Here is a 16,410-nt window from a genome sequence, read left to right on the forward strand (position 1 = left end):
TTTTTCTAAACCGCGTAAAAAGGAAACACAAAAGAGCTTAACAAACAAGAGAGTCATGATAAAATTGGGCAAGAGCCACCAGAGAAGCCTGCATTATTAACTGATAAGAAATGAAAACTAGGGTACCTCAGTGTACATAGATTCTTATATATTTGTAAAATAGATTGTACTTCTGTAAAATTATTTTTAAAATTCTACAAAATGTTATTAAAAAATCTGTGCCTGACTATATAAAAATCAGAAAACTTTATATTAATTATTATAAGTCTTAAGTTCATATTTAATGTTTTATTTGGAAATCTGTAACACTAGGGAACATCTGAGAAAATACTGAAGGAAAAAGTGAAGTGATATGTCATCATCACCTTTGGGGGATGAGATAGGATGAAACTGATGGCTGAACCAGATGGCCTTTCTAACCAAAAGTTGCTGATTTTATAATTTTATGATCTGACTATAAATGTTTGCCTTTAATTAAAAAAAGAGTCTATAAGTTATGGGATTAAGATTCCAAAGAAAAAAAGATGAAAATATATTTCTTAAAAATCTAAAAACCAGACAAAGAACTTTTTTTTTTAACATCTTTAATGGAATATAATTGCTTTACAATGGTGTGATAGTTTCTGCTTTATAACAAAGTGAATCAGCTATATACATACATATATCCCCGTATCTCCTCCCTCTTGTGTCTACCTCCCAACCCTTGTATCCCATCCCTCTAGGTGGACACAAAGCACCTGTGCTATGTGGCTGCTTCCCACTAGCTATCTATTTTATATTTGGTTGTGTATATATGTCCATGCCACTCTCTCACTTCATCCCAGATTAACTTTCCCCCTCCCTGTGTCCTCAAGTGAATTCTCTACATCTGCATCTTTATTCCTGTCCTGTCCCTAGGTTCTTCAGAACCATTTTTTTTTTTTTTTAGATTCCATATATATTTGTGTGGGCATATGGTATTTGTTTTTCTCTTTCTGACTTACTTCACTCTGTATGACAGACTCTAGGTCCATCCACCTCACTACAAATAACTCAATTTAGTTTCTTTTTATGGCTGAGTAATATTCCATTGTATATATGTGCCACATCTTATCGATTCATCTGTCGATGGACACTTAGGTTGCTTCCATGTCCTGGCTATTGTAAATAGAGCTGCAATGAATGCTGTGGTACATGACTTTCTGAATTATGGTCTTCTCAGGGTATATGCCCAGTAGTGGGATTCCTGGGTTGTATGGTAATTCTATTTCTAGTTCTTCTGCTGAAAGATCAGCTGCTAACCTTATGGGGATTATCTTGTATGTTATTTGTTGCCTTTCCCTTGCTGCTTTTAATATTTTTTCTTTGTATTTAATTTTTGATAGATTGATTAATATGTGTCTTGGTGTGTTTCTCCTGGGATTTATCCTGTGTGGTACTCTTTGCACTTCCTGCACCTGATCATATTAGAGAAGTTTTCTACTATAATCTCTTCAAGTATTTTCTCAGTCCCTTTCTTTTTCTCTTCTTCTTCTGGGACACCTATAATTTGAATGTTGGTGCATTTAATGTTGTCCCAGAGGTCTCTGAGACTGTCCTCAACTCTTTTCATTCTTTTTTCTTTATTCTGTTCTGCAGTAGTTATTTCCACTGTTTTATCTCCAGGTCACCTATCCGTTTTCTGTCTCAGTTATCCTGCTACTGATTGCTTCTAGAGAATTTTAAATTTCATTTATTGTGCTGTTCATGATTGTTTGTTTACTCTTTAGTTCTTCTAGGTCCTTGTTAAATGTTTCTTGTATTTTCTCCATTCTATTTCCAAGATTTTGGATCATATTTACTACCATTACTCTGAATTCTTTTTCAGGTAGGCTGCCTACTTCCTCTTCATTTTTTGGTCTTATAGGTTTTTACCTTGCTCCTTCATCTGCTGTGTATTTCTCAGTCTTCTCATTTCGCTTAACTTACTGTGTTCGGGGTCTCCTTTTTGCAGGCTACAGGTTCGTAGTTCATGTTGTTTTCGGTGTCTGTCCTCAGTGTGTAAGGCTGATTCGTTGGGTTGTGTTGTTTTTCTGGTGGAGGGGACTGGTGCCTGTGTTCTGGTGGATGAGGCTGGATAGTGTCTTTCTGGCAGGCAGAATGGCTTCCGGTGGTATGTTTTGGGGTGTCTGTGACCTTATTATGATTTTACGCAGCCTCTCTCTGGGTGGGGTTGTGTCCTGTCTTGCTAGTTGTTTGCCATATGATGTTGAGCACTGTAGCTTGCTGGTCATTGAGTGGAGCTGGGTCTTAGCATTGAGATGGAGATCTCTGAGAGAGGTTTCACTGTTTGATATTATGTGCAGCCAATTATGTGCAGCCGGGAGGTCTCTGGTGGACCAATGTCATGAACTTGCCTCTCCCACCTTAGAGGCTCAGGCCTGACACCCAGCCAGAGCACCAAGACCCTGTCAGTCACACGGCTCAGAAGAAAAGGGAGAGAAAAGAATAAAGAAAGAAAGAAAAAAGTAAAATAAAGTTCTTAAAATAAAAAATATATATATTAAAGATTAAAAAAACAGGTAAGAAAGAAGAGAGCAACCAAACTAAGAAACAAATCCACCAATGATAACAAGGGCTAAAAACTATACTTAAAAAAAAAAAAGAAAAGAAAATGGACAGACAGAATCCTAGGACAAATGGTAAAAGCAAAGCTGTACAGACAAAATCATACAAAAAAGCATACACATACACGCTTGCAAAAAGAGAAAAAGAAAAAACATATATATATATAAAAAATAAAAAGGAAGAGGGCAACCAAATCAATAGACAAATCTACCAATGATAATAAGCTCTAAATACTAAACTAAGATAAACATAAAACCAGAAACAAATTAGATGCAGAAAGTAGATCCCATTTATAGTTGCTCCCAAAGTCCACTGCCTCAGTTTTGGGATGATTTGTTGTCTATTCAGGTATTCCATAGATGCAGGGTACATCAAGTTGATTGTGGAGATTTAATCCGCTGCTCCTGAGGCTGCTGGGAGAGATTTCCCTTTCTCTTCTTTGTTCGCACAGCTCCTGGGGTTCAGCTTTGGATTTGGCCCTGCCTCTGAGTGTAGGTCACCTGAGGGCGTCTGTTCTCCGCCCAGACAGGGTGGGGTTACAGGAGCAGCTGATTAGTGGGTCTGGCTCACTCAGGCCAGGGGGAAGGAGGGGTACAGAATGCGGGGTGAGCCTGCAGTGGCAGAGGCTGACATGACGTTGCACCAGCCCGAGGCGCGCCGTGTGTTCTTCCAGGGAAGTTGTCCCTGGATCATGGGACTCTGGCAGTGGCGGGCTGCACAGGCTCCCAGGAGGGGAGGTGTGGAGAGTGACCTGTGCTTGCACACAGGCTTCTTGGTGGCTGTAGCAGCAGCCTTAGCATCTCATGCCCGTCTCTGTGGTCCGCGCTGATAGCTGCGTAGCTGCTGTAGCTGCTGATAGCTGATAGCTGCGTCTGTGGAGCTCGTTTAGGCGGTGCTCTGAGTCCCCTCTCCTCGCGCACCCCGAAACAATGGTCTCTTGCCTCTTAGGTATTTCCAGACTTTTTCCTGGGCTCCCTCCCGGCTAGCTGTGGCGCACTATCCCCCTTCAGGCTGTGTTCACGCAGCCAACCCCAGTCCTCTCCCTGGGATCTGACCTCCAAAGCCCAAGCCTCAGCTCCCAGCTCCCACCTGCCCAGGCACCTGGGTAGACAAGCGTCTCTGGCTGGTGAGTGCTGGTTGGCACCAATCCTCTGTGCAGGAATCTCTCTGCTTTGCCCCTGCACCCCTGTTTTTGTGCTCTCTTCCGTGGCTCCGAAGCTTCTCCCCCACCCACCCCCCGTCTCCGCCAATGAAGGGGCTTCCTAGTGTGTGGAAACGTTTCCTCCTTCACAGCTCCCTCCCTGATCTGCAGGTCCTGTCCCTATTCTTTTGCCTCTGTTTTTAATTTTTTCTTTTGCCCTACCCAGGTATGTGGGGAGTTTCTTGCCTTTTGGGAGGTCTGAGGTCTTCTGCCAGCATTCAGTAGGTGTTCTCTAGGAGTTGTTCCACATGTAGATGTATTTCTGATGTATTTGTGGGGCGGAAGGTGATCTCCACCTCTTACTCCTCCGCCATCTTGAAGGTCCCTCCCAATTAAAGAACTTTAGCAAATGTTTAAGTTTGTCTCTGAGTTCATTTATATAGGAAAAGATGACAAAACACAAAAACCCCAGAAAAACAAAAACCCACAGTAACAGAAACAAAACCAAACCTTTCTTAACAAAAATTCAGTTTTAGCTAATGAGTGATGAAATGATTCCTAAATCCCCCCTGCAAATTTCTAAATTACAGACCAAAACAAAATGCCATGTCGTTCACCCAGATCTCAATTCTCTGTAGCACTACCAGTGACCTATTATAACATCAGTGGAATTCTGATCCCAACTCTTGAGAGTAAAATAAAATAGTTAAAATTAACTCAGTGATGCCTGATCAATTATACTAAAATTAAATGGTAGGCCATACCAGAACAGAACCTCATGGTTAGATTTTTTTTCCATAAAAACAAAATCTGATAGGAGTGGGCAGAGATTATTTAAATGAGAAACAGAAAGACAGATAGATTTATATTAGAAATAAAACTATGTGCTAGATGTTCTGGCACCTACAAAAGACCAAACATAAAGGCCACCTTACCTCCCATCTGCATAGTCTGTATCTGCTCCACCCCACCAGACATCCGAGTCATCCTCCTCTGCATCTGCTGAGTCAATATTGTCACTTTCGTCGGCCAGTGGGCAACAAACAAACTCCACCCCTCTGAACTTGTCAATTCCACAGGGCAGCAGCATGCCATAGTCATGCAAGTTGGTACTCTTCTCACTACAGGTCTACAAAAGGTAAGGAGAAAACGGTGAGAGTACTGGAATAGATGTGCTTCATTGTAGGAAAATCTCAATCATAACAACACACAGGCCCAGTGTATCAAGAACCAATTTCACAATGGAAGAATCATTTGCTTTTCGAGGGGATTTACAACAGAGTTTCTTTAGCACAGGCTTTTTTGGTACCCTTAATTTTTAACTTTGTTACTTATTTAATAAGGATATGTTGTTATACTATAGAAATTAATTAAAAAATAGAATAGAAACTAATTGGGAGCTAAGATGTAGAAGAGGCTGCACTGTGAATAGTTGTCAGAGAATCAGTGCTTTCTGGCTTCATTAGCATATCAGGAAGTAGTGATAGTTTCACATATATCCCCCCAACCCACTTCTACCTCCCTTATGTATGGAAGCCTCTCTCACTCAGACCTATCGCATTCTAGAAATTCTGTCTTGGCCCACTTCCAAAATAACAATCCTGGGAAGAGAAGAAATTATCCTCTGCTATGAATCAGAACTTAAAGTCAGTAGAGATTTCTCCTTCAATATCCTTTTGCTTTCCTGGGATTTGCTAAATTCCCACACATTTAGATTAACATAAAGCTTTGAAAGCATCCAGCGGTGACAGATGATAATTCAACACACATAGGTAAACAATGAAATTTTACAGAGTGTATTTTGACCTCAAAGGAATTAGAGTCATTTTGTTTCTTAGCAACAACAAAAAAATTTTTTTAAACTCAAGAAGAAATGAAAAATGATGTTATCAGATGGGTACTGGGCTTTAAATTACTTAGTTTGTTTTCTTAATATCTGCTCTTAAACATTTTTATATAAAGACAAGGTCATTTGCCAGTAAATTAAAACATATTATTTTTAAAAAGGCAAAATTAATGCTGAATCTTAAGTGGTGTTTTCTGCCTAATAGTGTTAAGGCTATGACGCAATGTTTAAATGAAGGTAGATCAGGGTTTTTCAACCTCAGTATCATTGACATTTTGGACCAGATCATTCTTCAGGGCAAGGGGAGAGGAAAAGCTGTCCTGTTCACTGAAGAATGTTTAGCAGAAGCTCTGGCCTCTGGCCACCAATGCCAGTAGTACCACCCCTTAAGCCAATAATGTCTCCAGACATTGGCTCATGTTTCTGGGAAGGGATGTGGAGTAAAACTGACCCCATTCGAGAACCACTGAGCTAGATGAAGTAGGCTAATTCTAGGAGACTGATCGCATTTCAAAAAAACTATACAAATTTACTAGAAAAACCTCATAATATATCAAAGGGACAAAGCAGTTTTGAAGGTAGTAATATCAAAAAGTGACATTTGGGGAATCCCCTGGTGGTCCAGTGGTTAGGACCCTGCGCTTCCACTGCTGAGGGCCCGGGTTTGATTCCTGGTGGGGGAACTAAAATCCCACCAGCCACGTGGCACAGCCCCCCCCCCAAAAAAGGTGACATTTTATGCTAACTTTTTTATGTCTCTTATCAGCTTTGCCAAAAGCAGGGGTTAGCAAAGCTTAGAATTGGTGACATAGAGTCATCTACTATGGATCAATGAAGGTGGTGGCACGGCATATGGTGAACACAAAATTGGGTGGCACAACTTAGAAACTGAGCTTTCTAACTGTAGCTTTCAGGTTGGTACAGGACAAGCTATTGTTCTCCCACTGTATTCCCGAACAGATAATAGAGAAAAAGGTTAAATCCTGAAAACTTGGTATATGACAAAAGAAAACAAGAGATAAATTAAAAAGAAATTTTAAAGGTATGTTTGAAGGTTTATAGGGAGTATAAAATTGTAGTTTCTAAATTATAAAACATGGCATAGACATCCCAAATCTAACTAAATATAAAATACTCATGGATGGTTTTTTAAATAATAATAACTTATTTATCAACACAGCTGTTACCTCAAGATATCCTCTTAAAATATTCATGAAGTCTTTTATTTTTAACAATAATAATTTTAAAAACATATTTATCAACACAGCTGTTGCCTCCAAATACCCTTTAAAATGTCACTGTGCATAGTTCCTAGGAAGTCTTCACTTTAAAAGTAGAAAGAATGAATGGGTGGGTACCTCTTTGGCAACGGTGTGCCAGTGAAGGTGGGTTTCACAAACATCCATCCTCTCCTGGTGTAAGAATTTGCACTTGTCGGGAACGAGGAGGGCATCGCTTACAAACTCACCAACTGCAAGAAAGGAAAACAGCTTCATGTCATCCCGTCTGCATCCCAAGGGCCTTATCCCAGTGACAGTAACAAGGAAAGATGGGCTAAAAGAACTTCAGAGAGGTTATACAGCTTTTAGAATGGTGAAGTAATCAATCCAGGAAAGACTAGTACCTTTAGAATGTTGAGTCCTGCTGCCTTAAACAGCCAAGTTCCTTGCCACATTACCTTGATGGTTAAAATACTTCCTACATGTCTTAAGTGAAACTTTAACTTAACTAGTATGAATCTCTGACTGCAAATTAATCATACAAAAAATTGCCATTCAATTGCAACAAGGATTAAAAAATGACAGATTGACACTGCCTAGGCAATCACTGGGAAGAATCAAAATAAATGATTGTCCACTCCTCTTTCTTGGACATTTTAATCTCTTTGTAAGCTAATAGAAAATTTAGCATTTTTCTACTTCCTAAACAAACAAAATCTATATATACACATATGTGTATTATTATTATTTTAATATATGCTTAGTGTTTTTATTTTATTTTATTTTTTGATCATCAAGAAATTTAATTAAAGTAATGGTTACTTTTCAAGTGTATGGAATCACAGAGGAAAACAGAGAACTTCAACTAGATCCATAAAATTTTACTTCTTAAAAAAATATCTAGGGCTTCCCTGGTGGCGCAGTGGTCGAGGGTCCGCCTGCCGATGCAGGGGACACAGGTTCGTGTCCCGGTCCGGGAGGATCCCACATGCCACGGAGCGGCTGGGCCCGTGAGCCATGGCCACTGAGCCTGCGCGTCCGGAGCCTGTGCTCCGCAACGGGAGAGGACACAACAGTGAGAGGCCCGCATACCGCAAAAAAAAAAAAATAATAAAATAAAATAAAAATATATGTGTATATATATATATATACATATATATATATCTGAAGCAAATACACATATGTGTATTATATGTTTATATACAATACACATATATACACATACACAGAGAGTTTAATTCAATTAAATTATGAAAACTCCTTAGACTTTTGCTATATATATTTTTTTAAATTGTATATCATGCAAACTATTTTTAGCATTGCTGGTACTTCAGATATAAAGATATTATTGATACATAAAGTCCTATAAGAATTCACATTCTCATAAGGGTGAAAGTTGGATAATTACAACACAATGTATAAGCTGTGGACTTAATTTTTTTTTTTTTTTTTTTTTGCGGTACGCGGGCCTCTCACTGTTGTGGCCTCTCCCGTTGCGGAGCGCAGGCTCTGAACGCGCAGGCTCAGCAGCCATGGCTCACGGGCCCAGCCGCTCCGCGGCATGTGGGATCTTTCCGGACCGGGGCACGAACCCGTGTTCCCTGCATTGGCAGGCGGACTCTCAACCACTGCGCCACCAGGGAAGCGCTGAACACAGTAGGCAATAAATGTCTTGATGAATGAAGAAATTAAACGCTGTAATAGAGATAAAGTGATGGGCCAACATAGTGAACATATCTGCTTGGGTGTGCTGGGAAAGACCTCAAAATAGAAATAACATTAGAGATGAGTCTAAATGGATGAGCAGGAGTGTGACATGTAGGAAATGAATGGGAAATTGCAAGATGTAAGGACAGTATCTATCTTGTTTAACGTCCTATTCCCAATCCATGGTCCAGTGTTGGCAAACATGACCATACTGGATGGATGGATGGTTGGAAGGATGGCAAAAGGAAACTTTCTGTGCAAAGAAAGAATAAGGGACAAAGCATATCTGTAGAAGACACAGAAGTTCACTGTGGCTGGAACACATGGTAAGTGGGAAAAAATGTCCAGAAATAAATAAGACTGGAGAAATATGGTGGACTCCAGTTTTAGAGTCTAAGGTTTTAGATGCCATTTTGGACGCAACATAGGCCAAAGGATATTTTAAACAAGAATGATGTGCTCAAGTTTGATTTTCAGGTAAACTCTTTAATCAAGTGAAGGATGGACTAGCGTTTTGAGACCATGAAAGCAGGGAGACCACTGAGTAAGGTACTGCAATCCTTCAAGCAAGACATGCGAGAAGAGATTTAAAGCAACGACTACAAATGAGCAAGGAATACAAGTTGTCCACATATCAGAAAGACAAGAACAATTTTTTTACTTTCATAGTCCGTTACATGAAATTTTCTGAAATGCTACATAAAGAGATAAATGTCCTAAGAAGGGGAAGAAAAAACTTTTCACTCCCATTATATAAAAGGGGCTTGTGGGATATTAGTCCCGACCAGGGATTGAACTCAGGCCCTTGGCAGTGAAAGTGCAGAGCCCTAACCACTGGACCACTGGGGAATTCCCTAAAAGTGTTCTTTAAAACTCTCTCTCTGGGCTTCCCTGGTGGCGCAGTGGTTGAGAGTCCGCCTGCCGATGCACGGGACACGGATTCGTGCCCCGGTCCGGGAGGATTCCACATGCTGCGGAGCGGCTGGGCCCGTGGGACATGGCCGCTGGGCCTGCGCTTCCGGAGCCTGGGCTCCGCAACGGGAGAGGCCACAACAGTGAGAGGCCCGCGTACAGCAAAAAAAAAACGGAAAAAAACCTCTTTCTATAAAGGTGCTTAAATTTTAGTCTGTTTCTAGCTGAAACATGCACGTCTCATGATATTTACGTATTTAGTTTAATAAATAATATTTAGATGAAATCTAAGCAAATCACAGGGGATAAACAGCATCATCTTGTCATTCCTCAAATCTTTGAAACAATCGATGGTGCCCACAGCATCATATTATGAGTCACAGAGAATGCAAGAATTAATGAGACACGTTGCTCCCAAGGGCTGTGTGCAGTTGGTACTTGGTGAGAAAGGAACCCTTGAGTCCATGGAGTGGCTAGTTCTCCATATGCATCACTGCATCTCAGCTCCACAACAGCTGTGTGATGGATCTCTTATAATATAAATCTCATTTCCCAGAAACATGTCTAAGGCCGCCTACCTTCAGGAAATTATAACCTAGCCCCAGAGATAAACATTAAGATATAAACTATAAGGAAATAAATGACATAATGCAAGTGATGTCACATTTTTCTTTTGCTTTTACATAGAATACTGTAAAACAAAAGAACAAATAAGACAAACAAACAAAAAAAAAACAAACTAAAACCAGATGAGTTGGAAGAATGGAAAAAAAATCCTCATCCAAAACCAATATACCTTTCTCCAAGTGGACTCTTCACGGTTTCTCAGGGCAGGCAATCAACCATAGCAAGAATACTTTATATCTGAGGCATCCCAATTTTCAAGGCCACAGGAGGCCAGAAGTAACCAGTGGCCTGAAGATGCTTGCCTGATTTATTAGCTCTGGTCTGTCAAGCCATACTGCCATATCTACAAATGTCCGAAATACTAAGCAATGTTTTTCTATTTTACAAGTAGTTATTGGGAAAGATTCAATGTCTGGCCCAAAGCTATTAAATCGGTTTATGAGACAATCAGGAGAAGATATCAGATACTCCCAACTTTGTCCTGAAATAGTTCTTGTGGCATAAACTGGGTAATAGCTGCCAGACAACAGTGTCTTGTTTTACTTGACCTTAGCCCAATCTGCTGAGGAGTAGATTTTAATGCAAAGTCAAAGTCACTGAAAGATAGTTACCCTGGTAAAATCTAATGTTCATCAAAAGGACACGTACAGCATTAATTTACAAAAGGATATTTGATTTTTTTTTTAATTCGGAAAATGACACTTCATTTCATAGTGTAAAGATGCTCTTAGGTTTCTAATATTGCACAGAAGCCAAGAAATGTATGTCCCTCAAATGAGATTGTTTTTTTAAAGGACTAATACTGGTTATTTAATAGGCCTTCGGGACTAATGGCAGAATAGAAAACTCATTGTACTCTAACATCAAAATAAAATTCAGCAAAGACTGGATTTTACAACCTTGCTTATATTACTTTCAAAACTGATGAAACATACTAGAATGTTACACATCAGAAATTTTAAAGTAATTAAACCAAAAAATCTGTTAACTTTTTTTTAATAAGGAATTAAAAAGAAGTAGTAAAAATATAACAAGTCCTTTTTCAGAAACGGGTTTAGTTTAACATCGTTTACGTTTCCTCTCTTTTTAATTCTAAAAGCATTATTCTTAAAAACCTATGATATAACAGAGGATTATGTGGGAACTCTCTGTACTTTCCACTCAATTTTGCTGTGAACCTAAAATTGCTCTAAAAAATAGTTGTTTAATTTTAAAAAATCTGATAGTACATATACCTGTAGTTTCCATATGGAACCATGCACACTTTAATTTTTTTTAAAACAAACCTTCTGTTTATTTGGTTTGATCCTCAGGTTAAAAAAAAAAATTAACAGAATTCAAGTGAAAGAGACCAAAATAAATTAAGTATCATAATAAGATAATTAAGTATCATAATGTTTCAGCTAATGCTGAACTTTAGGAATTTGGCACCATTCAATCCTAGTGGTTCAATTCAGTGTACACTGTGCATATTTACTGATAATCATACAACCTGGTTTCTTGTTTTAAAAATTCACAATTTATATTACACACACTGCAATTGAAAGGGAATTTTCACAGCTAAGGAACAAAATCTGTGCTTGGCTTCTTAGCTAAAAAGTCTTGGCAAGGTAAACAATAATGCCAAATTCAGCTGAGACTCTGCAGGCATCAATCCACTGGCTCTTTGGTGGTCTTTGAGAGGATTGGCTTACTTAAATTACCTCATTTTGCAGATGGGAGGGAAATAATCCAGGTCAAGTGGCCTGCCCACAGAGCCAGCTGGCGGTGGAACTGGCCTGAAAATCTGAATCTCTGGACTCTCCATCCAAGTGTGGTAACCCAACTTGCTGCCATTTAAAGTCTGCTCGAAATGGGTTATTTGGCTAATTCCCTTTGGCTTTTATAAAAGTAGATTCACTTTTGTACTACAAAATACTTCAGTGTTGTGATCTACAATGTGGTCAGTTTGACAATAAAACTGGAGTTAAATTAGCTAGCAAGTCATGTGAAACAGCTGAAAATGCATTCTACTGCACAGAATAGAGCACAGGATAAACACAGAAGAGAATGCATGACAAACAGTGGCTTAAAAACACGATGGGAGGGCTTCCCTGGTGGCACGGTGGTTGAGAGTCCACTTGCTGATGCAGGGGACACGGGTTCGTGCCCCGGTCCGGGAAGATCCCACATGCCGCAGAGCGGCTGTGCCCGTGAGCCATGGCCGCTGAGCCTGCGCGTCTGGAGTCTGTGCTCCGCAAGGGGAGAGGCCACAACAGTGAGAGGCCCGCATATCGCAAACAAAACAAAACAAAACAAAAACAAACACGATGGGATTATTTCTCTGCAATAAGAAGTCTGGTATTGAGGCTGAAGCTACTGCAGATGTTCAATGCTGCCCTCAGGGACTAGGTTATTCCTATCTTTCTGCACTGCTGTCCTTAGCATGTTGGCATTTGTCATGATGTCTTATGGTCACAGAATCGTAAGACTTCATATCCAAGTTTCAGACAGGAACAGGAAGAAAAGGCCAAGGGATGAAGGTTTTTGGGTATGTTTTTTTTCCCTATTAAAGCTTTGCTGCCTTACATGGGAGGAACACCCTCCCCAGTACCCACATCCTATATACACCATAGCTATGTTATCTGGCACACTAAGCTGCAAGGGAATCTGCAAAAAGTATTCCTGGCTGAGCACACTGTCACCATGAAGTAAAAAAATCTGGAATTCTGTTCGAAAAGAAGAATTGGAAATGAATATTAAACAGGCAAGTACTATGAAATTTGAAGATAGGAATGTAGTTTTCAATCTCTTTATGTTCCTTTTCAAGAGACAGATGATTCCAGGAAGAAAATAGAATAGGGCGAAAGTATTACAACTAAAACCAAAGAGACTGTGAATCCATGGCACAGGGAGGGAGAAAAGGGGGGGAAAGGATATCAGAGGAAAGAACAGAATTTCTCAAAACTGAGGCTGCTAAGTTTTTGAGAGTCAGAGTGGGATTGAGCAGATTGATTAAAAAAGATTCCAGAACCACACATATGTTCTTCAAGACACAGAAAGCTCAGATGAATAAACTGTGTTTCTATGAATTCACAAAGACTAAAATGGTGTTGGCTAGAAACATCTGAAGTCTTTGTATTTTGGCCCAAGGTGTAACCTCTCTTCCTTGTCTCTCAAGAGTTAAGGGAAAGGGGGCGGAAGAACATTCTAGCAATGGAATTCCTGAAAAATGGCAAAGCCTCAGTTTCCTTCCTTGTGCTATACTCTTGTATGAGAGATGAGATGTGGCCCAGACCTGGCTCTCGAAGGTAAGATTCAATAGTTCCAGTAATTCTGGACCCTGTGCCCCGCACTGGCCTAAATGCTTCCGGGACCTCATCTCACATCACACTCAGAACCACACACCAAAGCAGCTATAATGATCTCACTTTATAAGAGAAGAAGGTGAGACTAAGATGTCACATAATCAGCCCAGCTCACACATGTGGTAAATGGTGGAGTTGGGAGTATGAGTTAATATTCATAAAGCACTCAACTCAGTGCTCACAACAAAGGTGCTCAATAAATTATTTTATTAGTATTATTACTAATACCTTTTCCCCAGTATGTCATCAACCACTAAGTCTTCTCATATTAATACTAATTATAGTTACTTAGAACAGTAACAGCTACTGAAGGCAATAGGGTTTTATTTTCATTACACCATCTCCACCAAGTTATAGTTCTATAGATAAATGGTATTACATTTGAGTATTGCTTATGATGTGAGAGGAAAAAACAGTGGTCATTAGGGTGGGGTGGAATCCCTAGGACAGGAGAAGTAGGGAATCCGAGTGATCAGTGCTTTCACCTTTCGCACAGGACTCGCGAGCCCTGGCTGTGGGGGTGTTTCCTGAATCCCCTCCGTTGCTCACTGTCCTTCATTCACTAACTCTCCACTGCATACCTTCTATTTTTCCTTAGTGCTGGGAATACAGCAGTCGACTAAAGAGATGAAACTAAATGGGATTCTGGTAGGAAAGATAAAGCAAAAAAGTAAAAGAGAATGTCAGATGGTAATGAACATTACGGAGATAAGGCACATGAAGGGATAGAGGCTTTGGTGGAGGAGGGGGTAAAGTTTTAAACAGTGTTCAGGGAAAGCCTCACTAAAAATAGGACATGTGAGTGAAGACCTGAGGAAGTGAGGTAACAAACCAACCAGATCTCAGAGGGAGGGACAAGTGCAAAGGACCTGAGGCAGGAGCCTGCCTGGTGGGTTTACAGAATAGCAAGGGGACCAGTGTCGTCACAGATGAATGACAGACAGGAGGTCACTGAGTGGGAGCAGACTGCACGGGGCCTTAAACATTGCCCACACTCTGGCCAGCACCCTGAGGGGCACTGGAAGACTCTAGCGTGGTTTTCTAAGAGACTTACTCTTGCCCAAGCGGGCAAGATTAGAAGGAGGAAGACCAGGTAGTGAGCTGTGGCAGTGATCCAGTTGGGAGATGACAATGGCTTGGACCAGGATGATGGCAGTAGAGATGGTGGGCAGTGGTAAGAGTCTGGATACAGTGTGAAGATAGAATCTAAAGGATTAACTGAGGGGCATAAGAGAAAAAGTGTCAAGGATCTAACTGGTTCCATTCCAGGAGCTAGAAAATGCTTTATACTGAAGACGGGAGAAAACGATTGGGCAAGACTCTCCTAATCTTTCCCAGGGCATGTGCGGACGAGTAGAACATTCCAGATTCATGTACTTAGTAACCTACACTACTGCATCCATGCACATCAAAGTGGGAGCTGTAAACAAGCATTCACTCAGGTGATTTTTAATTTTACCATGTCAGACTCTTCCTCTGCTAACATTTTTATTGAATTTGCTCATTACATATTGATATTTTGTAACATTCACATGTTAACAAATAGGCTGGGACATTTTTCTGGAAGGTATTTGTGTTCAAGAGATGGAAAGAATTGTTACAGAAGCACCCAAAATACTTTTCAACAAACTTTTCATGTGATAGAACTGTTATGGTCTTTGCTTCAGAGAACGGGTAGTTACTGGGTTCTCAAAGAGGACATGGGACAAGGGTGAATTACCTATTTGAAAAGATACATGCACCCCAAAGTTCATAGCAGCACTATTTACAATAGTCAAGACATGGAAGCAACCTAAATGTCCATCAACAAATGAATGGATAAAGAAGATGTGGTATGTGTGTGTGTGTATATATAATATATATATATATATATATATATATTATGGAATATTACTCAACCATAAAAAAGAAGGAAATAATGCCATTTGCAGCAACATGGATGGACCTAGAGATTATCAGACTAAGTGAAATAAGCCAGACAGAGAAAGACGAACACCATATGATATCACTTATATGTGGAATCTAAAAAAATATATATACAAATGAACTTATTTGCAAAACAGAAATATACCCACAGACATAGAAAACAAACTTATGGTTACCAAAGGGGAAAGGTGGGGGGGATAAATTAGGAGGTTGGTATTAACATATACACACTACTATATATGAAATAGATAACCAACAAGGACCTACTGTATAGCACAGGGAACTGTACTCAATATTTTGTAATACCCTATAAGGGAAAAGATCTGAAAAAGAATACATATATATGTGTGTGTGTATATATATATATATATACACACACACACACACACACATATGTATAACTGAATCATTGTGCTGTACACCTGAAACTAACATTGTAAATCAACTATACTTCAATTAAAAAAACAACAGGGTGGCGCAGTGGTTGAGAGTCTGCCTGCTAATGCAGGGGACACAGGTTCGTGCCCCGGTCCAGGAAGATCCCACATGCCGCGTAGCGGCTAGGCCCGTGAGCCATGGTCCCTGAGCCTGTGTGTCCGGAGCCTGTGCTCCGCAACGGAAGAGGCCACAACAGTGAGAGGCCCGCGTACCACAAAAACAAACAAACAAACAAAACAACAACAACAAAAACCGTGACTGTTGCTATCACCAACATTTCACAGTAACTATCACCAGATAGCAGTGAGAACTGACAGATGGCAGTCTTCAGATCAGAACTGTTTGCCAGATGGCAGAAATTACATGAATCAAGATAAGAAAAAGGCAAAAGAAGTGAAAACTAAAAGTTTCCCCTAAATCCTCTCTCTAATTTTTTCAAGTGAATGGAGCCCAGTCTCACGTACATACACAAATGGCAGCTTGTACTAGATAGAAACAGTCTTTTACCCAGGCTCTGAATAACACTGGTCTTAAGATGGTGAAAACAGTGCAAAGGACATATGTTAAAAAGACAAGAATAAAATAAACGTTTGTTAGCAATTTTGCAGCTTTTTAAAAGCCTCACAAAGGTATGAGCTAACAACTCTGATACTGTTCAGC

At 40.0% G+C, this 16,410-nt stretch overlaps 2 protein-coding genes across 3 annotated transcripts in view; one reads left to right on the forward strand and one right to left on the reverse strand.

The window, feature by feature from the left end:
* The window catches only part of JAM2 (junctional adhesion molecule 2), a 410,153-nt gene that overhangs the window by 375,697 nt on the left and 18,046 nt on the right, over positions 1-16,410 (forward strand). The gene's annotated exons all lie outside the window — the stretch shown is intronic.
* Positions 1-16,410, reverse strand: part of APP (amyloid beta precursor protein) — a 275,906-nt gene that overhangs the window by 155,094 nt on the left and 104,402 nt on the right. For both annotated transcript variants that reach the window (XM_060150785.1, XM_060150786.1), the window contains exons 4-5: positions 6,932-7,044; positions 4,663-4,856 (exon numbers count right to left, since the gene is read on the reverse strand). In XM_060150785.1, coding sequence (XP_060006768.1) covers positions 4,663-4,856; positions 6,932-7,044 — 307 coding nt within the window. The remainder of the gene's footprint in view (positions 1-4,662; positions 4,857-6,931; positions 7,045-16,410) is intronic.

The sequence above is a fragment of the Lagenorhynchus albirostris genome, chromosome 5 (assembly GCF_949774975.1).
Source record: "Lagenorhynchus albirostris chromosome 5, mLagAlb1.1, whole genome shotgun sequence".
Lineage (NCBI taxonomy): Eukaryota > Metazoa > Chordata > Mammalia > Artiodactyla > Delphinidae > Lagenorhynchus > Lagenorhynchus albirostris.